Source organism: Bradysia coprophila, unplaced genomic scaffold, assembly GCF_014529535.1.
Source record: "Bradysia coprophila strain Holo2 unplaced genomic scaffold, BU_Bcop_v1 contig_94, whole genome shotgun sequence".
NCBI classification, from domain to species: Eukaryota; Metazoa; Arthropoda; class Insecta; order Diptera; family Sciaridae; genus Bradysia; species Bradysia coprophila.
Window position 1 is genome coordinate 1,578,435 of NW_023504022.1, and position 25,656 is coordinate 1,604,090.

At 37.0% G+C, this 25,656-nt stretch overlaps 3 protein-coding genes and 1 long non-coding RNA gene across 4 annotated transcripts in view; 2 read left to right on the plus strand and 2 right to left on the minus strand.

Annotated features, from left to right (window-relative positions):
* The window catches only part of LOC119084922, a 21,358-nt gene extending 14,395 nt beyond the window's left edge, over positions 1-6,963 (minus strand). Inside the window, exon 1 of the long non-coding RNA XR_005089166.1 lies at positions 6,810-6,963. This is a non-coding gene — a long non-coding RNA (uncharacterized LOC119084922). The remainder of the gene's footprint in view (positions 1-6,809) is intronic.
* LOC119084886 (protein obstructor-E-like) overlaps positions 1-18,937 on the plus strand; it is a 23,711-nt gene extending 4,774 nt beyond the window's left edge. Inside the window, exons 2-3 of the mRNA XM_037195033.1 lie at positions 17,638-17,951; positions 18,311-18,937. Coding sequence (XP_037050928.1) covers positions 17,638-17,951; positions 18,311-18,889 — 893 coding nt within the window. The 3' untranslated portion in view covers positions 18,890-18,937. The remainder of the gene's footprint in view (positions 1-17,637; positions 17,952-18,310) is intronic.
* Positions 8,289-10,804, minus strand: LOC119084864 (protein disulfide-isomerase A3-like). The gene is made up of 5 exons (XM_037194998.1): positions 10,596-10,804; positions 10,298-10,512; positions 9,935-10,163; positions 8,932-9,336; positions 8,289-8,874 (listed from the first exon to the last, which is right to left on the minus strand). The coding sequence occupies exons 1-5, from the start codon at positions 10,736-10,738 to the stop codon at positions 8,403-8,405; spliced, it is 1,464 nt and encodes a 487-aa protein (XP_037050893.1). The 5' UTR covers positions 10,739-10,804; the 3' UTR covers positions 8,289-8,402.
* A 2,246-nt stretch (positions 18,938-21,183) lies between the features above and the next one.
* On the plus strand, positions 21,184-25,597 carry LOC119084912 (odorant receptor 22c-like). Its single transcript, XM_037195068.1, is given in 7 exon segments — positions 21,184-21,994; positions 21,996-22,159; positions 22,253-22,443; positions 22,506-22,702; positions 25,141-25,239; positions 25,301-25,453; positions 25,518-25,597. Coding segments are annotated over 7 exon segments (1,284 nt in total). The 5' UTR covers positions 21,184-21,568; the 3' UTR covers positions 25,572-25,597.
* The last annotated feature ends 59 nt before the right edge of the window (positions 25,598-25,656 follow it).

Below are 25,656 nucleotides of genomic sequence, written 5' to 3' on the forward strand. Positions count from 1 at the left end.
ACGGACGGACGGACGGACGGATGGACGGACGGACGGACATTTTTTTTATTGCGGATTCGTCATCTATGAACATAACCAAATGCTTTGCCCTTACTGTCTGCTTCCAATTCGACGTGTTACAAACGGCATATTAATCTTATAAGCCCCCAGTACTTCGTACGGGGCTAAAAAGGTTCAATTGAAATGTTAAGCAAACTTCACCAAACAGCTCAAGTTAACCCATTTTTAACCAGCAAATTGAAATGCACTCATTATTTTCAACATTTTACTGATTGATTGAAATAAAGTTGGAGAAAAAGGTCTAATCCGCTGGCTGTGTAATGGTATTTCCGAGTTTCAACTAATTCCAAAAAAAAAACCTAGCGATAAATTAAATTAGATGCATTCGACGAGTGTTTCATCTCCACAGCACCCTGAGAAACTTTTTTTTTGTGTTCAGAATTGGATTAGGTGGAAAAGTTCAGCATTTGCAACTCGTTTTATAGAAAATGAAAATGAAAACCAAAATCAATACGGAAAGTTTATGCTGAAAATAGTGAAACAAATATGTAGCAAGCATGGAACGTTGTTATATGTACACACAATATACAATAAGGTAAATGATGGAGAGTTGACCTAGTGGAAAAGTGATCTTAAGTTGTCCGTGTAAATTTGTATGAAGAAAAAATGATCGGTCAACTTACCATCCAATAAACCGCGAGTTGTCTTATGATGTTTGTATATAGGACAATTCACGATTTATTGAATTTATATGAAATCGGATAACTCACGGTTCACGTAGGTTAACTCTGCATTTTTATAAATTAATTAACTTTGTTAAACGAAATCTTCAATAATTAATAAAATTTATGTTAATTATGTAAACAAAAGATAAATCTTTCAATGTAACATAGTTCCAAAATCGATGAGAAATTCAAGTTCAAAGTTTGGTCTTGTCAATTTAGGTCAACTTTCCATCATTTACCTTACCTATATTTCGCTAAGAGATGATATAAATTAGAATCATTCAAAAGTTAACAAACTTCTTTGTTTGGGGAAAAAGTGGAAGAAGTTCGCATGATAATTAGAAATTGTTTCGACTTCTTGCAGCTCCTTGTACACATTGGTTTTTCGTTACTTTAGCATATGAAATTTGTGAAATAAGTTCAGACAGAAAGTTTTTATTGCTTTTTGCCATTCAAAGATAATAGATTTTTTCGTTTCGAATATTGGCTCAATTGCCTCTTCAGCATAGATTGTGGCAATTGTTCTCGTGACAAAATATCAATTTTTTATAATTTATAATTGAAGTGTGAAAATTGTGGGATGAAATGGGAAACCTAGTATCATTTACCAAAAGTGTACCATCATCACGTTTTTGGGTTTCGCCAAGGTAAATAAATGGGCGGAGGTAATGCCATTCAGACGCGCGGAAGAGCACAATAGTTCGATGCTAATGACACCTTCTTGTCAAATGGTTGACTATGATTTACTTGTGTTTCACAAAAGTATTGTGTCTATCACAAAACAGATGGCCCAGGTTTCTAAGCAATTTTGTGTTTTTGATGAAGTGGAGAGATGGCAGTTATAGCAAACTTTCGTGCCACTGCACATCTGATTCGGTTATGTATGACATCACCTTCCGCCCATGTACTTATCTTGGGTTTCGCGTTCTCGAAAATCTACCCAGCCCCAAGGTAAATATATGGGCGGCCCATTTATTTACCTTGCCCAGCACCAGCATAAAATTGAAAAGCAATATTAATAATTGAGAAAGAATGCGATCACAGTCACCTAAAATTGCCGTCGAGCTATTAATTTCTTTATTTAGTAGGGATGACTGGTATAGCTCAGTTGAAATAAAATCATTTGGTGAATAATAGTAGATTTATTGAACATATCGTCTAAATTATTCATTAAATAAATGTTTCTTGGGCACCTCGGCCAATACTCTCTCTAGCAAACAAACTACTTCTATTAAGGTGGTGAAGAAATCAAATAGCCTTTGGAATTTACATGTAGATTACAGCGCAGTCAGTCAAAGTGTAGAATAGTATGTGTAGAATAAAAAGAAATAAAGTGTGAATTTGACACAGAGAGCTGAGAGTTTGCTTGCTAGAGAGAGTATTGCCTCGGCATTTGTTTGTATTGCATTCTTGTACATGTAGAAAACATTTGTTTAATGAATAATTTAGACAATAAGTTCAATATACTGTTTGAATATAGATGTTTCTTCTTGCTCCTCTAATGAAACGCTGCCATACAAAACATTTCGATCGAAGTAAACGAAGCATCTTCAATAAAATACACGATGTGCATTGAATGTGTTTGATCGTCTCAGTCTTCACTCGTTTGAATAGAATAGTATATTACTATACAAGGGAAGGAATTTGATATTTCCAGATGGGCTTTAGCCCGAGGTACTTTTACGCATCGTGATACGAAATATCAAATTATTTCCCGAGTGTAGTACGTATGACGTTTCCCTTTACGAAGGAGGAAAAGTCCATTTTCCCTCACTACTAAAGAAAGCCTATACAATTTTTTCCTTAGTTGTATGGTTGTGGGGAAGCATCTGGTCCAGCTTAACGGACCATCGTTTTGAACTCCTCTAGGGTCCCTCTATTTAGAACAGCAATCAATTTTTGGGTGCATTTTCGGTAAAACTTTATTTTTGTTCAGGGGGGGGTGTGGAAAACCAATTTCGTATGCTCAGATCGAAATGTTATGGATGTGTTGGAAATGTTTGTTGGAATTGTTTCAACTAAACTTTTCGCTTTGGATTAAATGATTTTATTTCAACTGAGCTATACCAAATTTTTTATGAAAATTCCTTTATTTGTTAAGTCCCACTTATTAAAATAAGAGAGATAACACCGCGGCACTTCTAGATGTTAATTACTGTGGTCAATAATTCCTCCTCGGTGATTTTATTCACTTCACATTAAGGAAAAAACTAAATTCCATCAATTTTCTGATCACAATTCCTACATCCTCATTTCTCAACCGATTTTAATGTTTGGTTCTTGAGCGTTTTGGATGGAAATAATATAGCGGTAACGTAAGGTAACAGAATTAGCATTCAGATGCGCAATTATTGTCAACAATAAATAATTCTTCTATAAAATGGTCAAGTTGTGTTGTACTTGTATAATATAGTTAAGCATTTTAAAAGAACAAATTGAAAAAACATTATTCCATTACGTGATTCATTTGACGAGAATTTATTTATTTGAATTTATTATGTATCGTCTTTTATCGGAATGCCACAGTCTTTGCAGCTACAAACGTCGTCAAGCATAGGTCATTATACAGTCCGACTCGTTTTATTTAGTAGTGTGGTAAATGTGGGGAACAATTTAAAATGAACAAATGGTGTGACAGGGTAAAGTCAATCACGATTTAGCCAGGCTAAAATGGATGTAGCGGCTGGAGCTTACCAATTAAATACTTACTTTAGCAATGTTCTCTAAAAGAAGTTCGAATGGGCTGTCAGTAAATTATTTTTCTGTATATGTGAGAGTGTATTGGTGAGCTATGATATGAATCGATCGGTAGGAAAAGTAAACGGTCGAGAAGGAAAGTAACGGTTGGGAAGGAATGCACCAACACACTCTCACTATTACAGAAATAGTATATTTCAACATACCCCAATACACACAAGATGTGTGTGCATGCGCGACAAACTGACAGAAGACAATCACTTATGGGAATATTCATATATGCGTCAAGACCGTCCTTGACAAGCTGTGGTTCCTTGTATCGACTCTTTATCTTGCAGAAGATTTGTGCTGAATACATGGTCAGGTACAGCATTCGCATGGCTCAAACAAAAACACGGTTTTACCTTAAAAAAGGCCAGTTCATACTCGCATACATTTTTGCGATATATGGGACCATGAACTGGCCTTAAAGAAGGCCAGTTCATACTCGCATACATTTTTGCGATATATGGGACCATGAACTGGCCTTAAAGAAGGCCAGTTCATACTCGCATACATTTTTGCGATATATGGGACCATGAACTGGCCTTAAAGAAGGCCAGTTCATACTCGCATACATTTTTGCGATATATGGGACCATGAACTGGCCTTAAAGAAGGCCAGTTCATACTCGCATACATTTTTGCGATATATGGGACCATGAACTGGCCTTAAAGAAGGCCAGTTCATACTCGCATACATTTTTGCGATATATGGGACCATGAACTGGCCTTAAAGAAGGCCAGTTCATACTCGCATACATTTTTGCGATATATGGGACCATGAACTGGCCTTAAAGAAGGCCAGTTCATACTCGCATACATTTTTGCGATATATGGGACCATGAACTGGCCTTAAAGAAGGCCAGTTCATACTCGCATACATTTTTGCGATATATGGGACCATGAACTGGCCTTAAAGAAGGCCAGTTCATACTCGCATACATTTTTGCGATATATGGGACCATGAACTGGCCTTAAAGAAGGCCAGTTCATACTCGCATACATTTTTGCGATATATGGGACCATGAACTGGCCTTAAAGAAGGCCAGTTCATACTCGCATACATTTTTGCGATATATGGGACCATGAACTGGCCTTAAAGAAGGCCAGTTCATACTCGCATACATTTTTGCGATATATGGGACCATGAACTGGCCTTAAAGAAGGCCAGTTCATACTCGCATACATTTTTGCGATATATGGGACCATGAACTGGCCTTAAAGAAGGCCAGTTCATACTCGCATACATTTTTGCGATATATGGGACCATGAACTGGCCTTAAAGAAGGCCAGTTCATACTCGCATACATTTTTGCGATATATGGGACCATGAACTGGCCTTAAAGAAGGCCAGTTCATACTCGCATACATTTTTGCGATATATGGGACCATGAACTGGCCTTAAAGAAGGCCAGTTCATACTCGCATACATTTTTGCGATATATGGGACCATGAACTGGCCTTAAAGAAGGCCAGTTCATACTCGCATACATTTTTGCGATATATGGGACCATGAACTGGCCTTAAAGAAGGCCAGTTCATACTCGCATACATTTTTGCGATATATGGGACCATGAACTGGCCTTAAAGAAGGCCAGTTCATACTCGCATACATTTTTGCGATATATGGGACCATGAACTGGCCTTAAAGAAGGCCAGTTCATACTCGCATACATTTTTGCGATATATGGGACCATGAACTGGCCTTAAAGAAGGCCAGTTCATACTCGCATACATTTTTGCGATATATGGGACCATGAACTGGCCTTAAAGAAGGCCAGTTCATACTCGCATACATTTTTGCGATATATGGGACCATGAACTGGCCTTAAAGAAGGCCAGTTCATACTCGCATACATTTTTGCGATATATGGGACCATGAACTGGCCTTAAAGAAGGCCAGTTCATACTCGCATACATTTTTGCGATATATGGGACCATGAACTGGCCTTAAAGAAGGCCAGTTCATACTCGCATACATTTTTGCGATATATGGGACCATGAACTGGCCTTAAAGAAGGCCAGTTCATACTCGCATACATTTTTGCGATATATGGGACCATGAACTGGCCTTAAAGAAGGCCAGTTCATACTCGCATACATTTTTGCGATATATGGGACCATGAACTGGCCTTAAAGAAGGCCAGTTCATACTCGCATACATTTTTGCGATATATGGGACCATGAACTGGCCTTAAAGAAGGCCAGTTCATACTCGCATACATTTTTGCGATATATGGGACCATGAACTGGCCTTAAAGAAGGCCAGTTCATACTCGCATACATTTTTGCGATATATGGGACCATGAACTGGCCTTAAAGAAGGCCAGTTCATACTCGCATACATATATAATAACTGTTAAAGAAGCCAGTTCATACTCGCATACATTTTTGCGATATATGGGACCATGAACTGGCCTTAAAGAAGGCCAGTTCATACTCGCATACATTTTTGCGATATATGGGACCATGAACTGGCCTTAAAGAAGGCCAGTTCATACTCGCATACATTTTTGCGATATATGGGACCATGAACTGGCCTTAAGTCTTTTTTAGTGAGCCAACAATGATTTATCAATCGCTTTAAATACAATAGCTTCTAATAATTGAATTTTAGAAGAAACCAGAATTCCGCATAAGCCCAATAATGACCTACACCACGGCAGAGTAAAAGTAACCCAGGCAGGAGTGCGCGCTTGTTTGACTAGGGACCTGAATAATCTAGTAACCCTATGTTTTTTGCGAATTAAATTTTTCAACTTATGTCAGTGTTCATTTGAGTTCATTTTCATACAGTGTATTAGGTCCCTCATTTGACGTTTCAATAATGAACCGCTCCTGCCAGGTTTACTTTTACTCTGCCGTGCCTACACCAAAATCAGCCATATTTGACTTCTTCGACTTCGACACTCAACTGTTGTCTGTTAACACGAAAAAATCATTCAAGAACAAAAGAAGTAGCTGAGTTACGACATCGAAATTTTAGATTCGTTTGTAAATTTCGTCGTAGAGCGATCTCGCTACAAAAAATCTAACAAAAAGGGTACGCGTCACGACCGATGCGTATCATGTTTGGTATCGTTACAAAGCTTAAGCTTAGGGCTAAGCAACTGTACATACTTTAATTTAAAAAAATGACGTTGGAAGTGTTCCAGCAGTCTAGAAGTTCGCCGATGGTTGCAAAAAAAAGATGGTCAAAAATTGGCCATTAGAGACAACATCTAAAAAATTAGTTACTAGTGGTGCATAGGGCTTTTCACCCTCTGTCAATATCAACAATTCGAAACTTCCACGGTTGCTTCCTTTCGAAGATATCGCCCATTGAAAATCGTGATTTTTCGACTACTTAGTGGGGGTTCTTAGCGATTGCATAGTGCATTTTGTGACAAAGGTCTGAAAATTTGACCATCGGTAAATATGGACTTCGAGAGTCTAATGCGATGTGGAGCCCAAAATTTTAGCCCCTTCACTTCTCCTCACACCTCTTTAAAGTTTACGGTGCAGAGATACGTTTGATGAATTATTGTGAAGCCGTCATGACTCCTACCATAGCTATATATAGCTCAAATGAAAGAGGAAAGTCCAAAGTTTTTTTTGTGTCACTTTGATTTTCCAAATTTTTCATTTTCCGAGCTTTTATGAAATGTCAGAAAAAAAGTTGAGTTCTTGGTTGAGTTTCAAAATGAGATAACTCGTGAAATTTAATTTTTACAAAGAAACGATGTTCAGAAGGATTGTTCGTCATTAAATTCTCTATGGAAATAAGGTATCACACTCTTTCATATCTTTAACGGTAGCGGATCTGGAACCGATTTTCTGCTTTCCTACCATTATAATGCTAGAAATGAAAAAATAATAATTTTCAAGATTTTCACAAAAGTTAAATTTTTATTTTCTTAGGAAACTTGCTGTTGTGACACAGAAAGTTGTTTCTGTTGTATGTGATGTCCCCAGTTCCTCATCCAGAGGGTCCACCAGTCAGAAGTCAGAACTCTGGAATTTTGCGACTTTTCAATGTAATTTTTGATTGTGTTCTGGATTTGGATCTTTCAAAAGTTCTCCAGCACAAAGTACCCAAAATTTCATGATTCGTCAATAATACCTCACATCTTAGCTTATTATCCTGATAGGATATAGCTAGGAAGAGCGTTGGAAGTGTCACATGTTTTTGGTTTTTCAGGAATTTCTTGAAAGAACTACATTTGTCAAGTTAAATAAGGAAGAATTACAAACCCGTATAGTCCTGGCCTCTTTCTTCCGCTTTCAATTCTAGAACTGAAAGCTTTATAGGACGTACCTGAATTTTTTTGGGTTTCCTTTGGTACTTTTAGGATTATTGTCCTGGTAGAGTACTCGTTCCTAAAATTCAAACACTCCACATGGTCCAGCATCTTCCCAGTTCTAGAACTCTGGGATTTTAATTCAATCAATTAGTCAAATCGTCAATTGGGCATCCATACTGAAGCCGCAACACCACCTCACTTTGAAGTTTAAACGAAAGAAGTTGGGGCTATATGTCTGCTTCTGTGGCTGACGATCAGTTGTTTTGGAACAAGTCATAATTTTTTACTTTGCTAGACAATTGTTGCTATGATTTTACTAATTTATGTTGCTTCGAATCCGCCTCGCAGGTCATAAGCATAAGCTCGATATTATACGTTAAACATCTCATTAAAGTTATACAAAAATGATTCAAATGTTCGCTATGAAAGTCTATATTTCAAATCAAAATTGAAAAAAACGATCAACTTTATATGCAACCATTTTACACGAACTTTTGTATTTACATCATTTTGTATGATTGATTGTGCCGAACAATGAATGGTCTTAGTAGAATTGAAATTATTCGAAAAGTAAAGAACTTATCCTAAAATTACGAATGACAAATTTATCTAGTCCCATTGAATTCTCTCCCCTGCCTTGTGACGGACGTTACCATTCAGAGTTCACTTTTCTTGATGTTGCCGTTTCGGTCGAAATTCTTCAGTTCGCTGGATGCATGCTCAGCAATGTATTCGATAAATGCATTTAAAGTCTTGCCTCCCACATACATAATTGGTTTGTTTTTAGAATCCTTTGGCAACCAGTACAGTGACGGAAAACCTTGTAATTGGAAGACTACCGGTACTTCATTGTTTGCACCGTCGAGTTTCACGATTTCCACATCTTCGTCAATCATTTTTGCACCAAGCTCATCGAAAACTGGTTTCAATTCTCTGCAATACCCGCACGACGGTGCATAGATTTCGAGGAAAGTGTCTTTCCCATTATTGATCACGATTTCGTCGAAATTTTTGGCTACGGCTATTTTTACTGGTTCATCGTTTGCGGTTGGTATCGCTTGAGATTTTATAAACGGTTCAATTGTTCCTTGTTTGACGCCCAGGACAAATTGCTTCAAGTTTTCGACGCTGAAAAATCAAAGGATGTTAAGTTGAGAAAAATAGTGTCGATGGGAACATTCTCACGAAAATGCAGAAGTCATTTTGAATTTTCGGCCGTCTTTATCATACGCTGTTACGAGAGGTTCTTCCCCTAAATAGGTCTGGCCAAATCTCAGCAACTCTAATCCAAAATCATCGTCCGAGCTGATAGCAAACTTATAATCTGTATTGTCTTTTGCCACTTGAAGAATCCGATTCCTCCAATAATTGGTTTGTTTCGCGTTGTTCACATAGTCTATCGTGTAGTAGACAACTACATTCGGATGTTCAAAATCGCCGATGTTGTCGGGTTTTCGGTGTCCGACAAGTCCATACCAGTTTTTCTTTATAAACTTTGTTAGCTCTTCTTGCGTGTCACCTTTGAAGGTAGCCCAATTCGGTTCAAATTTGTTGTGGAATTGAGGAGCACGGAAGAGCAAAATGGAATTTCTGAAATAAAAAAAAAACGTTTTGACTGCTTTCGGTATCATCATAGTCAGGTTTTTAAAATTTACTTAGTCAGGTCTTAAAGAGCAACATACCCTTTCCAAATTTGTAGCCTACATTTGGACGGAAAAATATTCGTTTTTTGATGATTTCTCTGAACATTTTTTTTTAAAGGAAAAATTGGTTTTCGGGGGATAACTTATCCCACTTGGAGAAATCTGCGCAGATTGTGTAAATTTATGTAACCTGCACAGGTTGCTCCAATTCACGATGTGTGCGGTCGAAATTCAAAATCTTTCTAACCCAAGCCTTTCTGGCGCAGCATCATACAAAGATCCGTTCAAATGTATTTTTCGGTTCACTTGACATTCAAATTTTAGGCACACTTACGGCGTTAATTGGATTAAGTTATGACTCACAAACCAATGTTTCTTTTGAAAGTAACATATTTTCGCTATCTATATTGGTTTTACTTTTTCAAAGAAAGAATATTTTGGTTCAGAGATATCATCAAAAAACGAAAAATTTCCCGCCTAAATGTAGACTATAAATTGCTCTTAAAATCTAATTTTTTTTCGACCAGAAGTCCAATATTTCATACTTTTCGTTGTACTTCGAAAAAACTTCATCTGCACTTGAATGTCCGAAACGATAGTCCCCTGTAAAGTGTCCGGCATATTTGAAGTAGAATGTTTCGAGGTCATTGCCCTTTTCGAAAAAGGCAAGAATTGTTGGTTCTTTTGCCTTCAAAAATTCTTCAGTCTCTGCCAAAGTTAGCAGCTCAGTTGAGGCAACACCGTAACGAGTTTTCATGAACTTTGCAATACCGGCTGGAAATTGAAACATTGTATGGAAGTTACCAAAATTTGTAAACTAATGCAGTAACAGAATGGATAGGATGAGTGAAAATTCGTGACTCGTGAAAAACTGAAACTTTTTGCGGTTCGATTTTTTATTCACATACCCGCGTCTTCTGCCTCATTATATTGTTGACTCAGTTCGCCCATTCTGAATATCTTTATTATGGGATCGTTTTCGATCTCAATTGAGTACTTTAAGCACGTTTCTTTGCCATTTTCATAGCAGTTTACTGTAGCTAAAAGAAATGGTTGTTTTGTTCCTCGTAGAGCCTCACTGGCCTTTTCAAATTCTTCTTTCCCTTTGGGGCAATATGGACACCTATTTATATATGATTCAATGGAATATTTTTTGTCGAAAAAAATTGAAATTGGACACTACACTAGACACAAATGAGTATTTACCAAGGATCATAGAACAAAACCATAGCGGCATTAATGCCAGCAATACGTGAGGAGAAGTCAGCATCCGTTAAGTCTAAAAGACTGTCGTCGGCAATTGTTAAACCGAGGACGGCCAAGAAAACCACAGCTACTTTCGGGTTCATTTTTTTTTCGTAAAGAGTAATGCTCTAATAGAAATCTTCGTAGAAACTGATTTAAAAAGAGGCAATTATTTTATTAACTGTGACGTGGCTACCGGCTACCAGCCAGTATCAGTTGTGTCTTGTCGTGATTGGTTGTCACACTCAAGATTTCGATAAGGTCTCCTATTATCTCTTTTTGTATACCCATAAAACGGTTGATAACTTTGATAACTTGTATTTATTCGGTTATTTTACTTTATCAATCGTAAACCAAAAACAATGTGAGTATATGTGGACGTGGGAGAAGAATGGAACTCTCAGTTTTTAACAAAATCTGTCTTCGTACTCTTAAATGCACATGAAAGCACATATAAGGTAAGCGAGGGTATAGCTGACCGTGCAGGTGTACCTGACCAGCTACATTATTTATCAGTTTTGGAAAATAATTACAAATGAAAATACGCAAATTAACGTTATAATTAATCTTTAGAGCCTACAGATTAATTTTTTCATGAAAATAATGCGATTTTTAAAATCGGGTGAGTGGACCGTGAGTTAGGGCCTTAGAAGTGAAATGCTACTAGGGCCCTATGTGTATTTTACATAGAACTCGAGTAAATTTCATTCGTTTTTCGTAATTTTTGTTTGATTTGGAAGGTAATCGAATGCCGAATAGAATGTTGTTGAAAAAAAATTAAATTTGGGTCCTTGGCCTAAGGCCGCTACTAGGGCCCTATGTGTATTTCACATATAACTCGAGTATATTTCATCCGTTTTTCGTAATTTTTGTTTCATTTGGAAGGTAATCAAAGGCCGAATAGAATGTTGTTGAAAAAAAATTAAATTTGGGTCCTTGGACTTAGGCCACTACTAGGGCCCTATGTGTATTTTACATATAACTCGAGCAAATTTCATCCGTTTTTCGTAATTTTTGTTTCATTTGGGAGGTAATCAAAGGCCGAATAGAATGTAGTTGAAAAAAAAATTAAATTTGGGTCCTCGGACTGAGGCCGATACTAGGGCCCTATGTGTATTTTACATACAACTCGAGCAAATTTCATCCGTTTTTCGTAATTTTTGTTTCATTTGGGAGGTAATCAAAGGCCCCGAATAGAATGTAGTTGAAAAAAAAATTAAATTTGGGTCCTCGGACTGAGGCCGATACTAGGCCCTTCAAAAAAATAAAATTTTAGGGCGATTTGAAATTTTTGTTTCATTTGAAAGGAACGTCGTACGGGGCTTCGTAATTGCGCTATGCGCAATTTGTAAGATGTACATAATAATTTTACTTTAACTACATTAACCGGCGCAATAGGCTTACGGTCAAAGTAGGGTGACAGACGCACTAGGGTCACGTACGCAATAGATATACGGGTTTGTACGGGGCTCAGTCGCAGCAAACGCTCCGACTGTTCTGATGGCTCGTTTCTTAAACAATAGACCAAAAATCTCTGCATATCATTGCCTCATCATGCCCGCACGTTAGTAAGCGGGCGTGACGCAAGTACTCTACCAAAAATGTTTTAACAAAAAATTTTTGAGGACGGCAGAGCATATTTACAGCAACTTTTTGACTTCTCCCCCTTAACTCCAACGACCCCCAAACTTAGATATTTGGAATCTAGGAATCAATACGAACTATCACACGTTACTGCAGCTTCAAAATTGGCCGAGATATTGAACTTCGAAATATTGATGTTTGTATGAAAATAAGCAAAATTTCGTTTTTTCAGATAACTGAAATCGCCTACGTTAGTTAGTTAGTTAGGTAGTTAGTTAGTTAGGTAGTTAGTTAGTTAGGTAGTTAGTTAGTTAGTTAGTTAGTTAGTTAGTTAGTTTGTTTGTTTGTTAGTTAGTTCCTGTGGAAAATTGGATTTTGGTTATGGGCTAATATTGGCCCAAAAATAAGAATGGAATTTTCAAAAGTTGGAAAAAACTCATAACTTGGGAGCTAGTTGTATATTTTGTTGCATGATATTGATGGTAAATGGTGTGTGTTGTTTTGGGATGTATTTCTTGTTGGGAATTGTTGGGATCATTAAGTATTAACTTCCACTAGGCAGTGGCGCCGAGTATAGGGGGGCGAGGGGGGCGCCCCCCCCCCATGACAATGCAAAACTTCTTTAAATTCCTAGGGTTTTTCACAATTTTTTTATCATTTTGTGCTCTTTGCCCCCCATGAGCCCTTCATGAACGAATTCAAAGTCGGCGCCTCTGCCACTAGGTCGGTTCCTACATTTTGGGATGACAGATGATTCCTCTGGCCTAATTTATTGAGCGATTACAGGTGATATACCAGGTGTAAATTATGATTGTCTTTAAAACAATTGTTTGTCAAATTTTCTTGTTGTGATATTATGTAAATTATTGTGTATTAATAGCTGAAGCTAAATAAATGATTTCAATTCAATTAAAAAAAACTTCCTAACTTCCATCGGATTTTTTGATGGATTTGGGTTATTTTTGACATGAGTGACATGTTCCAAGGTTGGTTCCTAAATTTTGGGATGACAGATGATTCCTCTGGCACGGTGTGCCTTAACCAACTTTAAATGGAAGTGTCGCACCACATCGGATTTTTTTTGCTAATTCAATAGGGGGAGGTAGACTGGTTACAAAAATAGCAATAATAAGAAAAACGGCTGGGAGAATTTTTTTTGCGACCACTTTGAAGTCATTTTTCCATACATTTTCATGTATTTTATGAAAATGACAAAAATGTTTTTTTCGCCAAAATACGCATTCACAATTTTTATCATTAAAAAACATTATTTTTAGCAAAAAATTCTTCTACAGTATGCCTCTAAACACTGAGATTTCGTTTATATACCCAATTTATTTTTCATGTCCAGCAGAATTTGATATATCCAAAAAGCTGTATAAACGAAATCTCAATGTTTAGATGCATACTGTAGAAGAATTTTTTGCTAAAAATAATGTTTTTTAATGATAAAAATTGTGAATGCGTATTTTGGCGAAAAAAACATTTTTGTCATTTTCATAAAATACATGAAAATGTATGGAAAAATGACTTCAAAGTGGTCGCAAAAAAAATTCTCCCAGCCGTTTTTCTTATTATTGCTATTTTTGTAACCAGTCTACCTCCCCCTATTGAATTAGCAAAAAAAATCCGATGTGGTGCGACACTTCCATTTAAAGTTGGTTAAGGCACACCGTGCTGGCACTTCCTAACTTCCATCGGATTTTTTGATGGATTTGGGTTATTTTCGACATGAGTGACATGTTCCAAGGTTGGTTCCTAAATTTTGGGATGACAGATGATTCCTCTGGCACGTCCTACCTTCCATCGGATTTTTTGATGGATTTGGGTTATTTTCGACATGAGTGAGATGTTCCAAGGTTGGTTCCTAAATTTTGGGATGACAGATGATTCCTCTGGCACTTCCTAACTTCCATCGGATTTTTTGATGGATTTGGGTTATTTTTGACATGAGTGACATGTTTCAAGGTTGGTTCCTAAATTTTGGGATGACAGATGATTCCTCTGGCACTTCCTAACTTCCATCGGATTTTTTGATGGATTTGGGTTATTTTTGACATGAGTGACATGTTCCAAGGTTGGTTCCTAAATTTTGGGATGACAGATGATTCCTCTGGCACTTCCTAACTTCCATCGGATTTTTTGATGGATTTGGGTTATTTTCGACATGAGTGAGATGTTCCAAGGTTGGTTCCTAAATTTTGGGATGACAGATGATTCCTCTGGCACTTCCTAACTTCCATCGGATTTTTTGATGGATTTGGGTTATTTTTGACATGAGTGACATGTTTCAAGGTTGGTTCCTAAATTTTGGGATGACAGATGATTCCTCTGGCACTTCCTAACTTCCATCGGATTTTTTGATGGATTTGGGTTATTTTTGACATGAGTGACATGTTCCAAGGTTGGTTCCTAAATTTTGGGATGACAGATGATTCCTCTGGCACTTCCTAACTTCCATCGGATTTTTTGATGGATTTGGGTTATTTTTGACATGAGTGACATGTTCCAAGGTTGGTTCCTAAATTTTGGGATGACAGATGATTCCTCTGGCACTTCTTAACTTCCATCGGATTTTTTGATGGATTTGGGTTATTTTCGACATGAGTGACATGTTCCAAGGTTGGTTCCTAAATTTTGGGATGACAGATGATTCCTCTGGCACTTCCTAACTTCCATCGGATGTTTTGATGGATTTGGGTTATTTTTGACATGAGTGACATGTTCCAAAGTTGGTTCCTAAATTTTGGGATGACAGATGATTCCTCTGGCACTTCCTAACTTCCATCGGATGTTTTGATGGATTTGGGTTATTTTTGACATGAGTGACATGTTCCAAGGTTGGTTACTAAATTTTGGGATGACAGATGATTCCTCTGGCACTTCCTAACTTCCATCGGATTTTTTGATGGATTTGGGTTATTTTCGACATAAGTGACATGTTCCAAGGTTGGTTCCTAAATTTTGGGATGACAGATGATTCCTCTGGCACTTCCTACCTTCCATCGGATTTTTTGATGGATTTGGGTTATTTTCGACATGAGTGAGATGTTCCAAGGTTGGTTCCTAAATTTTGGGATGACAGATGATTCCTCTGGCACTTCCTAACTTCCATCGGATTTTTTGATGGATTTGGGTTATTTTTGACATGAGTGACATGTTCCAAGGTTGGTTCCTAAATTTTGGGATGACAGATGATTCCTCTGGCACTTCCTAACTTCCATCGGATTTTTTGATGGATTTGGGTTATTTTTGACATGAGTGACATGTTCCAAGGTTGGTTCCTAAATTTTGGGATGACAGATGATTCCTCTGGCACTTCCTAACTTCCATCGGATTTTTTGATCGATTTGGGTTATTTTCGACATGAGTGACATGTTCCAAGGTTGGTTCCTATATTTTGGGATGACAGATGATTCCTCTGGCACTTCCTAACTTCCATCGGATTTTTTGATGGATTTGGGTTATTTTTGACATGAGTGACATGTTCCAAGGTTGGTTCCTAAATTTTGGGATGACAGATGATTCCTCTGGCACTTCCTACGTTCCATCGGATTTTTTGATGGATTTGGGTTATTTTCGACATGAGTGAGATGTTCCAAGGTTGGTTCCTAAATTTTGGGATGACAGATGATTCCTCTGGCACTTCCTAACTTCCATCGGATTTTTTGATGGATTTGGGTTATACTCGACATTAGTGAGGTGTTCCAAAATTGTTTCCTAAATTTTGGGATGATAGATGATTCCTCTGGCACTACCTAACTTCCATCGGATTTTTTGATGGATTTGGGTTATTTTCAATATAAGTGAGGTGTACCAAGATTGGTTTCTAGATTTTGGGATTCAGACTGATTTCTCTGGCATTTTTTAATTTCCATAAGGTTTTTTGATGTTGTCGAAATGACATACTTACAAAAGTGTTGATATCAGTCAAAAAAACCTCTAAAGGGTAAATGTGACGCAAGTACTTTATCTTACTTACTCGCTGAGGGTGACGCAAAAGTTTTATCAACAAAAAATTGACCCAAAAAATTTGTGAAAGAAAATTTTACAACAAGAAATTTGCGTCACAAGTGGCAGATGTTGAGGAACGTATTGTTAGGAAAATGGTTGAAAAATGTACTGAAAGAATTTGAACGAAAGAAAACCGAATCATCTACCTAGCAAAATCATAAATGTTTGGGACTATTGGAGTCCATGCATTGCTAAAATATTTGTTGGGATTAATTAATGGTTTCCTGCGTTGTTGTATAGCGAGACTTGCTTTGACTTTTCCCAAGTTCTCCTAATCTTTCCTAATCTTTGATTATTATTTTTCCTTCGTTCCAATTGATGTTGTGTACATGTCTTGCAATGGTTAACTTTCCGAATGTCATGCTTTCACCTAAATAAATTTGGCCACAAGTTCCACATGGATTTTCTTGATAAAATGTGTGCGTTATCGGTTGTTTTGGAATCACTTTTAGAGATTTTTGACTGAGACAGTAATTTTGGAAGTATTTTTTGAGTCTTCGTATAAAGGCCTTAAGTCGAAGATTGATGACGTTACCCATTGCATTTTCTTTTGAGTCAACTGCTCTGTATTAACCAACCGACTACCACCTCCATAATGACAAACGTCCAAAAAACGAATCTGAAAAATCCCTCACCATCCTGAATTTCTAAATCTGTAGAGTTCCATTGGAGGCAGCATACTGACACTTCGATATTCAAAAGTCGAGAAGACAACCCAAAAACCAATCCACAAAATTCTACATGTGGTACGAATGGAAGGAGAATATTACCATATTATTCCTGCAAAACATTCTGAAACACTAACATTTTTTGTCACTCTCAACCCCATTCCAAGCTGAGCTCTTCAGGATGATGAGCTACGAATCCACTTTTTTTCGACGAATTCTGTCGCCGTTCCTGTTTGTTTGATAACAAGAATTTAAGACTTCATTCCAAAATAACTCGAAACTTTGCGAACAAACGTTTCCGGAAAGGTGATTGCTCCACGCGCTGCTTCAGAAGGTCTGCAGCTCACATCAATAGCAATACAAAAAAAAAAAACGAAACCAATTTCACTCTATGGTAATCAGTAGACCCATGTTATGTTATATTATACCATTAAAAAAAGAACTTGACACTATTTACCTATTCAGCCGAAAAACGAGATATTTTTTTTCGTAGAAAAACATCAAATTTCGCTTTCATCGTTTAACATTTTTGTCATTTTAAAATTTAACGAAAATTTGCATAAAAATTGATTCGAGGTTATCTTTTATATACTGTACATAATAACGGCTTGGTGATTATGATTTTACTTTTTTCTATTTTTGTCTACACCTGAAAAGGTCAAAGAAAAAGAATGTTACGTTAAGACATAGTGTTGATCGGTCTTTAATTTGATAGAATTATTCTTTTATCGTAACAGGATATGCGGCTAATTCAAAAGAACAAGTGAAAAAGCAACCACAACCACAACAGCCACAATCTTCTAATAAAAAACAAGTTGAACAAAAAGCTCCACAGGCGAAGCCATTCAATGGAAAATGTGAAGAGAAGAATGGTCGCTATACTGTAGCTGGACAATGCGATGCATATGTGGAATGCCGAGACGGTGAGCCTGAAGAGAAACTTTGTGCGGATGGTTTGGTATTCAATGACAAAGTTGATTTGTTCACATTTCCTTGTCAATATCCGATAGACGTTGATTGTTCATCTAGAGGAAAACTTCAACCACCTCAAGTAAGTCGAACAATTTATATTACCGCCGACGATAATAGTAGCAGTAGAATAACTTTACATTTAACATCAACCTTAAAGTATATTTGATTTGGCTTTAAACTTTGACAATAATAAAATCGCAAAGACATTACATTGCATCGACATTGAGTAAAAATTAGTATAATCAACCATCAAGCATGAGTAATACTTTGAACAGGGTACTGAAACCTGACAATGTGTCTCACAACTATAAAACATTTGGCAGCTGTCCACTATGATCATGTTTGCTTGAAGTGCGTTGATGTGATAAATATTTCCGTTGTTTTTCCCATCTGACACCGCTAAATTCTATGTTCACAAGCTCTTTGTTTTTCATTCAGGCCACAGAAGAATGCCCACATCAATTTGGTTATTTCCGTCTGGGAGATGACACCGATTGCGGCCATTTTATGAACTGTGCTGATGGTCGCGGTTACACCTTCGACTGTCCCGATGGTTTGGCTTTCAATCAAGAGACATATCGTTGTGACTGGCCCGACCAAGTACCCGATTGTGATGCCGAAAAGTTCTTAGGATTTAGTTGCCCGCCCGAACCAAAAGTTGCTGGCTTGGGACAGGCTGAAATTCGATTTTATCGGTCACCGAACAGTTGTCAAAAATATTTCGTTTGCTTGGAAGGAAGACCACGGATGTACAATTGTGGCGAAGGGAATGCATTTAACGATTTGATTAATGGATGCGATGGAGCCGAAAACGTTACTAATTGTGATTCGTTCGAAGCGAAACAAGACAAAGTGAAGCCGGTGCAGTTAAAGTTACCATCAACAACGAGCAAAGGAATTACGGCAGTTAGAACAACCACTTCAAAGGCAACGACAACTAAAAAATACATTTCAACCACAACCACAGGTTCTCCGAATCGTGGAACAACATCACGACGTGGTAGTGTCAAATTTTGATTCGATTATGAAAAGTAATTTCAAATAAAAAAATGTGTATGACGATTGCGTTGACTGTTTTAATGAGCAATTTCCGGCGTACGGTGAAACCCCTTTTGAATTCATAAGAATGGATTATCCCACTATTCTTGTAGTTCAAAAGTATCTCGATAGGAAAAGACCAGATCGGACTGGATAGACAAGATGTGGCCTAAATTCGCGAATTATTAGGTAAAAAATGTTTTCCTAAAAACTGACTAGGTGCTCAGCCCTACATGCTTCTTATAATGAAATATATAACGTCAAAGAAATTTAGACATACACCCAGAAAAAGAAACTTCAGACAATACTCCGCGTATGTGTAAAATTCATCGAAACGGTATGATATACATCATTGACATATATGATACATGGACAATGTTTTCTATACGTGGGACACGTTGACAACGTAGTTACGTATTTCGATTGTCAGATTTGAACATTCATGTGCTACGTATTGTAGTGATGTACGTGCAATGTGAATAACTTACTAGTGGGACGGAAATTAAACGCACATCACGTATGTTTAACGTATATAGTGGATGCTGGTCTTAAACATTGAATTTGGATCATATTTATTTATATTTCTTAACACGAAGAAGATCAACTAGTTACAAAATTGTTTTTTAGTAAATTAGAGAAATCTCAACAAAATAATCAGAAAGTTGTTTAAATTGGATTTATCTGAAATTGATTATAAGCATTTTGATAATCCATAACTATCTTGCCATCAAGTCGATTTAAATTCAATTATGTTAAAAAACGACATATAATTATTTATGTGCGATACTTTATAACGTTCTATGCGTAACTTATACGCCACACACGTATATGGCGTAAAGTACGCTTCAACAATAAGAAATGTCAACCAACACTACTGTACTGCAACATTAGAAAGATCGTTGGCTCATGATCCAGAGGTCCCCGGTTCAATTCCCAAAGAAGTCAATTTTTAATTTGAGATATTTGTCATCAATAGCTGCTAAAATACATAATAACTACTATAAGCTGCTAATATGGTGTCTACCGTAGATGAATTCAATAAAATTCATATTTTTAAATCTTTGTGGAAGAGAAATACTTCTCGCACGTATTATATTCGAGCCGGCTGTATAACTACCTTACCACACTTTTTAACAGGGGGCACGAATGATATACGCTGTTCCACTCATACTTGTCTATACGGGTAAAGTAGTTGCACGCACGGTATAATCGAATTTTTGTATGTTGAGGTTATGAAGGTTCTGAAAGAACAAGTTAAGACAACCCTGAGTTGATCACGAAGGCGGTGACACACAATTGCGTCAACGGCTGCGAAGTTTATATGTAAAATGGAACTTAAGAATGAATCTGCGAAATCTTCATCTAGCTTTTATGAAAATCAAATTCAAGCCAATTTTGACAATTTTGTGGAACAGCTTTTTTCTTGTTGTCTTTTTATTTTTGGCAGCAGAGTTGAAAAAGTTTGCTGTGTCGTATGTTGAAAAAAAATTATTTGTGAACTTAAAGTTGAATTGTCTGGCCAATAAACAGACGATTTATTTGTTGTGCTTAGAAAGACGGTGCGATACATACCCAAAAAGGGTCGAAAGGTCCGTGTGTGGAAGCGCTAGACTTCGAAATACAGTGTGCGGTTATCGGCTTCGGAATCTCTTGGACATCAGCGACCAAAAAAGTTTGACTGTGGATAGTAGAGAGCAGTCCACCAGGAGTCCAACGATACTACGGAAGCCGTTGGCCGTCGCTGTCCAAGGGTGTGACAAGAAATTGAGAAAATGTTACTACTGCGGAGAACTTTCATTGGCTCCGTTGCCGCCACAAACCCGCTTAAAAGCGAAAAACATATCAGACCTCGTTGCTGCGGGTCTCTACTTTCAAATGATACCAAACACGCGCGGGTAGAGACTCGACGAATGTATTTTTTATTAGTCAAAGAAACACATAGTAAAGAATATTTAGAGAGAGAACAAATACAAAAAAATTCATTCTAACAGCCTAAATCCTATTTTCACTATTTTAGAATGATATTATCACGTTTAATGCGAAAATTTTGGATTGTGTCACCCGCCTTCGTGGTTGTCTTAACCTGTTCTTTCAGAACTTTGGAGGTTACGACGTTAGATTCATCGATATCGGCGATAGCCGCCAAGTTTTTTTTTGCGATACGGCCCAGTGAAAAAATAGCGATTGGTATAATCTCCTCATATACAGCATTGGATTGACTTGCCTTATACCTGAAACAAATTTAAAAGCCTGAATTTCACACTGTAAAAAAATTCTAGATTTTTGCGTCGCATGCATTTGGTTCCGCCGAAATAGCGTAATTTTTATCTCATTTCCTTTTAAAGAATTTTTTGATTCACGCAACCTGAAACGAAAGTGACATGATATTAAAACCAACGGTTGTCGCATTTCACACATTAATATGACCGAACAAAGAATGTACGCAATGAAAGTTTTTACTTTACCGGCAAGAACCGCATTAAATATTTAGAATTCAAGACACAGAATAAAACGTGTTCCAAACAAAGTAAAGTTTTAAGCCTTGACGAGAGAGGTGAATGTTTAACGAGCACAACATAAAACCCGAAATTTTTTCTATAAAACTATCTTCTGAGTTCAAATTTAATTTCACTGTACATCCAGCAGCTATTGAGTGACATGGGTTTTCTACCATCGCCCACCGATAAGCCATTAGATGAACAAGAAATCGAAAAAGAATATTTGCGAGTACCACGATTTGCATTACGTGTACTTGGATACTGGCCTCATGATAAATTGCTAAGCCTCAGAGTCTTACCGTTTACGATACTGAGTTTGACGATTCTAGCACTGGGAGTGGCGGCTGAGGTATCATTTAGCTACACACATGTAAACAATTTACCGTTAGCATTGGATGCTTTATGTCCAGCGCTGACAAAAGGGGTAACCATAGTGAAATTTATCATGCTGTTGCTTACCAGATCGGAAGTGGCTAAAATGCTTAATGATATCAAACAGAAATGGATAAAGGGTCAGCTGTTTCTATTCGTGAAAATTAAGAGCCAACTTATTTTAAAGCTTCGCAGACAAATCACCAGAATCATCATATGAAAATCTGCGAGCAACTAGAGTCGCTATGGTGGCTGCAATGATTCTAATATGCTTTTCGAATACGGCCAGCACGGGGTACTCTCTTCGACCACTTGGAACGATGGTTCGGCAATATTATACTGGTAAAGAAATTGTTCGGGCTATGCCGTTCAAGTCTGCGTAAGTATTATTGTGGACATAATATGGTCATAGTACTCAAGCAGTGAGCAGCTGTGAGTCATTAAAAAGTAACTCGAGCTAAAATTCTAACAGATATCCGTTCGACGAGTATGCAGACCCGATTTACGCATTTACATACATTTTCATTAGCTCAACCGGTACAATCTGCTGCTTCGGTTTGGCTGGAATGGACGGAATTTTTGTAGCAATTTGCTTGCATATATCGGCTGAATTTCGAATACTTAAACGGAATTTCGATCAACTGACTCAGGATCAGCAGACCGGTTTGTCAATGTGTTCAGTTTTGGGTTTTTTTATCTTTGCCAATTTTTTTTTTTTTAATCAGTCGAGAATGAGAGAACGATTCAATATTCGAAAGCGGAAAATGAAGAACTCAACAAGAAATTGAAAGTACTGATTCGTCAGCATCAGGAAACAATTCAAATGAACGATCATATGGTCGAACTCTTTTTAGTAAACATCTTTTCCCATTTTGTATCAGCAGCTTTGGTGCTGTGCTGTGTATCTGTCAATTTACTACTAGTAAGTCATACTTAGTACAGTGAGTGAGTCAGATTCGAACAGAGAGTTTGGTTTCCGATTTTTTATTCCATAAGATTGTTTGTTTGTCAACTGTAGTGATAGAAACGGTATCGGGTAATCTGGCACACGGTGCCAAAAGAACGCACTTTTAAACTACGTAAAAGGTGAACTCTCACACGCAAGTTTATTGCTGCAAATGCTTTTTAGCCATGTCATCGACTTAATGACTCCTTTTACAAAATTTTGGTATAAAAAAATCGTGTGCGAGTTCACCTTTTACGTTGTTGAAAAATGCGTTGTTTTAGCACCGTGTGCCAAATTACCCCACGCCAAGTTGGAAATTATAAGTAACCATCTAGAACTTCTTGTTTGAATATGTCTATTGTATGTTTTACTAAGTCAAACAATTAAAACCGGTCGTCGAATTTTATACACCCTACTGCTATTTCATCGTCATTCGAATATTTTCTACAAAAATGCTGGGAGCACATTTTAGTATTTTGATGTCGAATGTCAACTTTTCATGGGCTGTTAAATATCCAATTGAATAACTTTTTGTCACTAAATTGTAAATTTTTCTAATGTCACAGGGCTGGAATCGAATTTGATCAACAAATAATTTTAGTATTCGTTAGGAACAACGTTTTTCCTAATGCTTAATTTCCTCTTACCAAAAAAGTACTCCATGCTTTGTCTACTTGACAGCTCGCCCTCTCACGGAGTACTTTTTGTTGAGTGGAAACCATACTTTAAAGCTGAGTACATAGTTCCTGAAAAATGGTTGAAAAATAACTGAAAAATAGAATACGGTCCATTGGCTGAAAAATATTTGAAAAATGTGTGGACTAACAGTCAAAAGTGACCCATTTATATTTTAATGGTATACAAATATTGCACTGAGCAAAATTTCCTACGTGCTATGCGTATATCATTCGTTCTCCCTGTTAAAAAGTGTGGTAAGGTTATACAGCGGGCTCGAATATAATACGTGCGAGACGTATTTCTCTTCCACAAAGATTTAAAAATATAAATTTTATTGAATTCATCTACGGTAGACACCATATTAACAGTTGACAGTAATTATTATACATTTCAGAAGTTATTGGTAACAAATATTACAAATTAAAAATTAACTGCTTCGGGAATTGAACCGGGTACCTCTGGATCATGAGCCAACGATCTTTCTAATGTTGCAATACAGTAGTGTTAGTTGACATTTCTTATTGTTGCAGCGTACTTTGAAAGCCATAAACGTGTGGGGCGTATAAGTTACCTAGATCACGTTATACGCACATAAACAATGATGACAACGTTTTTTTAACATAATTGAATTTAAGTTCATAAAGAATGAAGAATTAGTTACGACTTGGTGGCAAGATAGTTGTGGACTTGGATCAATTATAGATAATTTCAACTTAAACAACTTTTTGAGATGATTACGAAATGAAACTAGGTACTTCATAAAAATTGAAAGAATATTGTTGAGAATTTTTTTTAATTTACAAAATTTTTTTTTTGTCGTTTATCTTCTTCGTGTTACGAAATATCAATATGATGCAAATTCGTTGTTTAGGACAAACATCCACTGTATACGTTTAACATACGTGGTGAGGGTTTAACTTCCGTCCCACTAGTAAGTTTCACATTCCACGTACACCACCACAATACGTAACACATGAATATTGAAATTAAACAACCGAAATACGTAACTACGTTTTCAATAGGTCTCACGTATAGAAAACAGTGTCCATGTATCATATACGTCAGTGAAGTATATTACACCTCTCCGAGAAATTTTACACATACCCGGAGTATTGTCTGAATTTTCTTTTTCTGGGTGTGTGCTGTTGGTATTTCTCCAAAGTTATCAATGTATTTGTAAATAAATTGGTAACTTTCAACGGTAATTCCACACATTTTTCAGCCAGTGGATCGTTTGGGACCGTTTGCTTTTTTCAGTAATTTTTCAACCATTTTTCAGGAACTGTGTACTCGCCTTAAACGACTCTGGAAATACGAGACGATTTTTGCAGTTTTTCTATATTAAACTACTTTTTTAGATAGAATAGTAGAATAGTAATCACACTATAGCCTAGACGCCAAGCTTTATACTTTGGGGGATCGCCATTTTATTAGATACGCGCGATACGCGGGAACACACCACGTCTGATGATCTTACATGTAAAAAAAATTCACCACATCATCAAGACGACAAGAATCATCACAAGAGGTGAATTTTTGTATGAAATCGGCTATTTTATCATCAACTGTGGTGTGTAACAAGTGTATCTGTTTCTTGCGTGACCTTGTATACAGCCTTGCCTAGACGCGACTAAAATAACATTTAAATTTGATGTTCTTTTCAATTTCAATCTGACTTCCTCAATAGTTGCGATACATTTATTAATACGTTCGTTTGTTCAACAAACAAAAAATAGGCCAAGGACGCAGAAGCCATTCTTTACATTTGCTATGGTATAGCTGCGCTGACTCAGCTTCTTATATTTTGTGCGGGTGGAACGATTCTCAATATGGCTGTAACTTATGGTTAGACATTTAAAAGAACAAATTGATTGCTGAATGCAGCGATTTTTCCAGAGTTTTGATATAAGTGAAGCCGCCTATTTTTTGGATTGGTACAAACTGGACATTCGTAATCAACGTCTAATTGGTTTGATTATCTTACGGGCCCAGACTCCGTGTGGAATAGTTGTGCCGTTTTTTGAATCGTCTTTGCAAACATTTACTACGGTAATTCCGACGAACCGACGATGATCCGATGAGTGTCTAAAATTGTTTTGAACTTCATTTGCAGATTATGAGAGCCACTGGATCGTATATTGCTTTGTTTCGAACGTTTTTGGAATAAAAACTATAAAAACAAGGATTTACGGCAATGACCTACGCAGCAAATCCTCTTCTATCCCTTAAAAAATAGATTTGTTAGCTTCTTC